This window comes from Solanum tuberosum, unplaced genomic scaffold (genome assembly GCF_000226075.1).
Source record: "Solanum tuberosum cultivar DM 1-3 516 R44 unplaced genomic scaffold, SolTub_3.0 scf00013, whole genome shotgun sequence".
Taxonomy (NCBI): Eukaryota; Viridiplantae; Streptophyta; class Magnoliopsida; order Solanales; family Solanaceae; genus Solanum; species Solanum tuberosum.
The window spans coordinates 3,394,923-3,402,036 of NW_006238940.1; the positions used below are offsets into that span (position 1 = coordinate 3,394,923).

General features: G+C 41.5%; 1 protein-coding gene across 1 annotated transcript; it reads left to right on the top strand.

The window, feature by feature from the left end:
• Window positions 1-343: 343 nt before the first annotated feature.
• LOC107063051 (uncharacterized) lies at window positions 344-2,012 on the top strand. The gene is made up of 4 exons (XM_015314455.1): window positions 344-564; window positions 913-1,009; window positions 1,068-1,414; window positions 1,529-2,012. Exons 1-4 carry the CDS (start codon window positions 344-346, stop codon window positions 2,010-2,012), a joined length of 1,149 nt encoding a protein of 382 aa, XP_015169941.1.
• Window positions 2,013-7,114: the final 5,102 nt, after the last annotated feature.

The following is a 7,114-nucleotide window of genomic DNA, read 5'->3' on the forward strand; positions in this document are numbered from 1 at the left end:
GAGTTGGGAAAAATATCATTTCTTAGTTCGAGAAGGGATTGTACAGGGGCAAAAAATCTCAAGAAATGGGCTGGTAGTTGACAGAGCCAAGGTGGAGGTCATTGAGAAGTTGCCAGCACCCATCACTGTGAAGGGAGTTAGAAGCTTTCTGGGACATGCTGGCTTCTACAGAAGATTCATCAAGGACTTTTCTAAGACTGCAAGACCCATGTGCAGCCTATTGGAAAAAAAGGTGAAGTTTGTATTTGATGAAAGTTGTTTGTAGGCATTTGAGTTGTTGAAGAAGAAGATGATAGAAGTTTCTATTCTAATTTCTCCTAATTGGGAGTTTCCATTCGAGCTCATGTGTGATGCTAGTGATACAACAATTTTTGCAATGCTAGGGCAGCGTAAGGAGAGGAGGTTTCATTCCATCTACTATGCTAGCAAGACACTTGATGCAGCTCAATCGAACTATACTGTCATAGAGAAAGAGATGCTAGCATTAGTATTTCCCTTTGATAAGTTCAGGTCGTACTTGGTAGTCACTAAGGTTGTTGTTTACACTGACCATGTTGCAATCAGGTATTTGTTCAACAAGAAGGATGCAAAGCCGAGGCTAATTAGATGGATATTTATCTTGCAAGAGTTTGATCTAGAGATTAAAGATAGGAAGGGGACTAAAAACTAGATAGTTGATCATCTATCTAGATTGGAGGACTCATTTCATGTAAGGAATGAATGACAGATTCGCGAAGAGTTCCCCGATGAGCAATTGCTTGCCTTGGACCTTGCTTAAGTACCCTATATACTGATATTGTGAACTTTCTGGTGAGTGGTTTATTTCCACCAACAACCTCAACACACCAAAAGCAAAAGTTGAAGTATGAGTCACAATTTTATATATGGGATGAGCCTTTCTTATTCAAGCAGGGACCTGATCAAATGGTGTAAATGTGTATATCTGAAAAGGAGGCATTGCAAGTGTTTGAGAGTTGTCACTCTTAACCTTATGGTGGACATCACGGAGGCGAGCGCACGACTCAAAATGTACTACAATCTGGCTTTTTTGGCCTACTTCATTTAAGGATGCTGCATTTTTTGTGAAGGACTGTGATCAGTGTCAGCGGGTGGGCACTATTTCTAGAAGGCATGAGATGCCACTGAGCAACATTATGGAAGTTTATATCTTTGATGTATGCGGGATAGACTTCATGGGACCATTCCCATCTGCCAATGGAAATCAGTACATCCTAGTGATAGTGGACTATGTGTCCAAGTGGGTGGAAGCAGTTGCTCTACCTTCTAATGATGCGAAGGTGGTAGTAAAGTTCATCAAGAAGCATATATTCACAAGTTTTGGGACTCCAAGAGCTATGATAAGTGATGGAGGGACGCATTTCATCAACAGTTCAATGCGAAATCTGCTGGCCAAGTATGGAGTGAGACATAAGGTAGCCACAACGTATCGTCCCCAGACTAATGGGCAGGTGAAAGTGTCCAACAGGGAAGTAAAGCAAATTCTGCAAAAGACTGTGAATGCTTGAAGGAAGGATTGGGCTGAAAAGTTAGATGATGATTTGTGGGCTTACCGAACTGCATACAAGACACCGATATGGACTTCTCCTTATCAAATAGTGTTTAGAAAAGCATGTCACCTTCCAGCGGAATTGGAGCATAAAGCGTATTGGGCTATCAAGAAGTTGAATCTGGATTATGAGTTAGCAGGAAAGAAAAGAATAACACAGTTGCATGAGTTAGAAGAATTCAGGCTCCACGCGTATGAAAATGCCAAGTTATACGAAGAGAAGACCAAGAGGTGGCATGACAAGCATATTGTGTCACGCACCTTTGAGCCTAGGAAATTGGTGTTGCTGTTTAATTCAAGATTGAAGTTGTTCCCCGGAAAACTTCGATCTAAGTGGAGTGGATGGTTTGAAGTTGTGCAAATGACCCAACATGGAGTTGTGGAGCTAAAAAACAAGGATAAGAACTTCACTGTTCTTGTGAATGAGCAACGAGTGAAGCACTAGTTTGGGACTGATGTTGATCATGAGCAAGAACCGCTCATATTGAATGATGATTGAGTCATGAGTTGGGTCGTGCCGTGACGTTAAATCAGGCGCTGCACGGGAGGCAACCCGTGACCCCTTGTAATAGTAAGGATTTTTATTCTTTTGTTTTGTTATTTCAATTCATAAATATATGTATACAAAGGAAAAGCACAAAAATATGAGTCGTGCCACGACCAAAACTAAGGCACTGGATGGGAGGCAACCCATCGTGTTTACACTAATGGGTGGTGTGTTCAAAATGTGTAGGAAACAAGAATTGGCACACATAGTGCGTCACAGAGAGAGTTTCAATTTTTGCCTCGCTAGAAATTAATTCATTTTTGGCGAGGCAGAACCCTCCGTAATGTGCACGCGTCGCGAAGGGTCCTTGGATTTTTGGGTTCGATGGGAATTAAATTTTCATCAAAAACAAGGAAGGTCCATAACCAACGCGCGTCGCGGATCAAGGTAAAAAATTTGCTTCACCTTTAATTTTACAGAATGAGGCAGAGTGCTTTGTGATGGCCCCACATCGCACTACCAGGTGAGTATTTTTGTTTCTTCATTAAAAAAATGGGTTTTACCCGTCTGTCTTCAAAATACACGACCTACGTTTTTTTTTATTCCCCAAATTCCCGTCCTCAAACTCCACTTTTCTCCCAAATTCCCTTCTATCTTAGTAATTTTTCTCCATCCCTTCTCCCCTTGCAATTTTTTGAGGTTCAATCCATAACGCGAAGCCGATTCCGCCTCCTCTTCTCTCATTTTCCATCTCCTTCAACATCTCGGGCATGTTCTGTACTCTACTTTCTCACGATTATTAGTCATTGAGGAAGGGTGGTGCTGTTTTGGTATGCTTGTATTAATGGGTGGTCATGGTTGCGATTTGTGGTGAAGGTAAAGTACTATATGTGTTTTATAATGGATAGTTCGAAGTCTTCAGTAAACCTAACCTATTGTTGCTTGCCTTTGGGCATAAGGTGATTAGGAGGTTGGATGTACATGTTTGGAAATCGTATTGGGTTTGGTCACTTGGTACAGATTGTTTGGTTTCTAAATTTTATTGGGTATTTCGAATGCTGGAGTAGAAATTCCCTTTACTTGCTATTGTTTGAGTCTTGTTGCAGATATGGTTGTCTGAATATGTTAGTGTGCCAAAAATTTGGCGGTGTTGGCTGAATGACATTGTTTGTTCATGGATATATATATGGTGTGAATTCTTGAGTAACACTAAATGTTTATTGATATGTGGAATGGTGCGTGTGGGTCTAAATCCTAGTGTTGAGGTTGAGTGTGTGTGACTGACGTTAGGGTGCCTACGTGAGTATATGTGTTGTTATGCTATAGAGGTCGGGTTGTTGTTGTGGGTGTTGTGTGTTCACCTTTGGGAAGTCTGAGTACCAAAAATGAATCGATGTATGAATTAAGTGTGGGGTGATTTTTGCGCATCACCCATAACTTATTGTGTTTTGTCTGTGTTGTAGGCTGAATTATATTTTTATTACAGGTAATCATGTCTGGCACTCAAAGACACGAAAAGGAAGTGGCAACATCTAGCCAACGGAAGCGTGTTCAAAGTGGGGGGGAATGTACCTCCCGCACCTTCAGTACCCAGGGGTCAAACCAAGCGGTTCGGGATGCGAGCAGTGGTTAAGGAAGGGAAAACATGGTGGAAAAAGCACACCGAGGCGAGATATTTCTCTAATGTGTGCATTGACAGGGACAACTTGGCATGGGAGTTTCCTCGGATATTGAGGCGGATCCAAGAGCTACACATGGAGTTCATTTTTGCGGAGCCGAGTGAGTGCAACTTGCACATGGTTCGTGAGTTCTACGCCAACTGGGCAATGGAGTCCCGATCCCATTTTGTGAAGGTGCGGGGAGTGGATGTCACTCTCACTCCCGTGGTTCTCAATGAGATTATTGGTACGTCACCGGATGCCGATCAACTTGTGCTCATAGGGCTGAACATCTGCCCATCTTACCGGGCCATTCGACACACTTTTTGTGGTCCTCAGTCGATGGTGTAGTGGACCAAACACAGCGGGAAGAGATATCATCAATCTCTACCCTACGCGCACATACTCAGGGAGGCTTGGGTTTGGCTCAAATTAGTGATGAATTGTTTGATACCTAGGCTACATTACACGGACATCACCCGTGACAGAGTGTGTCTGGTCTACGCTTTGATGACGCCCACAGTGTTAAACATTCGGGTTGTATTGAAATCGGCAATGAGGAAGGCCTGGGTTTATAAAGGGCGCAGGTATGCATTTGGTGGTCTCATTACTAGACTTTGTCGTGCTGCAGGTGCACCGGAGGAGAATTTGGATTACATGGCACCATTATTCCCAGCGTCGATAGATATCACGAAGACAAAGGGACCCGATACTGAGTTTGGCCCAACACTCACTACCGCAGAGCGCTATAGACATGATAAGCTGATCATGGCCAGGATGTATGGGCTGGAGATGTTGCGCCACTAAAATGGTTGTCGGGCATCGACTGATGTGCAACTGGGCGACGTCGATAGAAGGTACATGTTGAATGCACATGCCAAGGCCTTGCTTGGCATTGGTCCTGCTTTTCATGAGCCTATGGACGATGACATACCCACCGATGAGGATAGACAGCACACTGGCTTGGATGTGGAGTCTGATTCTAATGAGGAGGTGGACCCTGCTCAGGCCGGTGATAAGGTCGACGGGGGAGATGCTATGGATGATTGATTAGGGAGTGTTTCACCTTACCTCTGTACTAAATTTTGTGATTTTTTTAAGCACTAGGGACAGTGCTAATGTTTAAGTGTGGGGTGAGGGTGAAATTATCTCTGGTTTGTATATATTAATGAACTATGGTAGTGTCATATGTCTATCTTGTATTTTTTTTGTTTTGTTATTATTTGGGTTCCTTGGAGGTTGTTTTCAGTTCTTTGGCCAAGGAGAGTCCCTTTGAACCGTACAAAATACAAAAAAGATTTTGTCTTTTTAGGATTGAGTCAGTAGTCGTAGTTGAGTCGCATTTCCCTATGATAGATGCATGACGACTGTCTTAAGGGCAATTTTCGTCATTGAGTCTTATTTTGGTATGTGTTGAAGCTTGAAATTCTGAAAGGAGACTGTATGAAAGCATGATTGGAAGTTGATGTAGGAATGCAGTTGAACTTTGGTATTTGACTTTAATGAGTACAACTTATGCTTAAATAAAACCTTGTGCAAGAACTGATTGTGTTGCTGTGATTGATCTATCTTGAGTAGAACTTGTGCCATGAGCGGTGAGGTATTGTAGTATCCATGTAATGCATCTGATTCTAGAACATGTCCGGCATGTTATTGAAGCGAAATAAAAAGTGGCGTTTTGTTTAGGAGATGATAATAGGCTTTCTTTGATTTTTCTTGTAAATGTTAGCCTTCTCAGAGAAAATATCCCTAGTATAGCCCCATTGAGCCTTTTAGCCTTGATTTTGTTTCAACCTACTTAATTGAGCCGAATCCCTTTTATTGATACAATTAGTTTTGATCCCAAAGTAATCTCTAATGCACTATGTTAAGATGAAAAAGTGAAAACAGCGGAAAGAGTAAATAGGGTGGAAATGTTTGGTTTTGTGGGGAAGAAAGAAAAGAGGTAGAAAAATGATGCCCCATAAGTTCCTAAATCTGTGATTGGCCCTGGCCCTTTGGACATTGTGCACTTCGACTCCAGGTAAGATCCTGAGTTGAAGGTGGCTAATTCGGAGAATACCTTAATAATGGCCCTGGTCCTTACAAGGACAATGTGCACCTTGACTCGAGAGAAATCTATAAGTTGAGGGTGGCTATCGTTAAGTGTAAAATAAAAGAGATAAATAAGGGGATGTGTAGAAAATAAGGGCGTGGGTGGAAGTACTAGTGGAAAAATATGTAGAAAGGGGGGGCTAAAGAAAAGAAAAAGTTGTGAATGTAGCAAGAAAATCAAAACAGGTGCATTAGGGAGGATAAGTCACTAATTTTACCTAAATGTATCCTCCCATACCTCAAGCTTACATTACAACCCGTAAAGTCCTACTTGATTCTGGGCAAAGCACGCTTAATTAGTGGAGATGTACATAATGGGCAAGCTTATGGTTCTCGATGCATGCATGTATGATGTCTTTGTTGAGTGAGAGCATACTATTTTTGTAAAGTCCTTAGACTATATTTAATTTGCTGAGTTAAGTGTGCGGACTATTATTTTGAGTGAGGGGAACTTGTTGTATGAAATATAGGTGATGTGTAATGGTGCACATGAAGTTGAATGTGTTGGTTGCAAAAAGTTTACGAGTCAATTACTTGAGTTGTATGATGTATGAAAGTGGGCAAGACCTATTGTGAGCGAGAATATGCTTGTTATAACTGATTACAGATCCGTAAAAGGAAGTGGTGGATGCACAAATATCATAGTAGGGAGTCTAGGTCTAGGATTAGTTAGTAAGTTGTTAGAGGATGAACAAAGCTCTAAGTGTGGGAAAGTGATCTTAGGCGTATTTACATGCCTAGGAACCAAATAATACCTGCATTTAAGCCAAGTTTGGAATTAATTTCTGTTGATTAATAGTCGTGTCGAGTCTTTTGATTGTATATATATGTTAACCAACATGATTAGTTGTGTACGTAAGCTTGAATAAAGAAACGAGCACTAAAATGGGCTTTGGGAAACACCAAAGGATCCAAGTTTAAAAGAAGCAAGAAAGAAATGGAGATCAAGAAGGGATTTTAATTTCGTTCGAGAAGTAGTATTTGAGGCAGAGTGGTCCGTGTAGTGGCCGCGTCGCGGAGAGGAGTATTGTCACGACCTGAGAGCACCCCCTAGTCGTAACCGGCGTACTCGACCTCGAAGAGGTCTAATACAAGCCTCTTAGCATTCATTCATCGCATAGACACTAAAACCATAAGGAATTTAAAACTTTCTTTACCAAGAAAACATTTCATAATAAAAAAAAGATAATAGCAAGCGGAAGACTTTCTAGACTTTATACATGATGTCTCAAACCATCTAATACTTTAGAGTACAAAATTCGGGACTAATCCCGTACACAACTTAAACAATACTAGAAATACATCAAA

Coding starts and splice junctions, on each gene's coding strand:
- LOC107063051 (XM_015314455.1), top strand. CDS start 344: ATGTGTGATGCTAGTGATACAACAATTTTTGCAATGCTAGGGCAGCGT. Junction 1,010..1,067: donor TTATGGTGGACATCACGGAG/GCGAGCGCACGA, acceptor ACTTCATTTAAG/GATGCTGCATTTTTTGTGAA. Junction 1,415..1,528: donor ATGCGAAATCTGCTGGCCAA/GTATGGAGTGAG, acceptor GAATGCTTGAAG/GAAGGATTGGGCTGAAAAGT.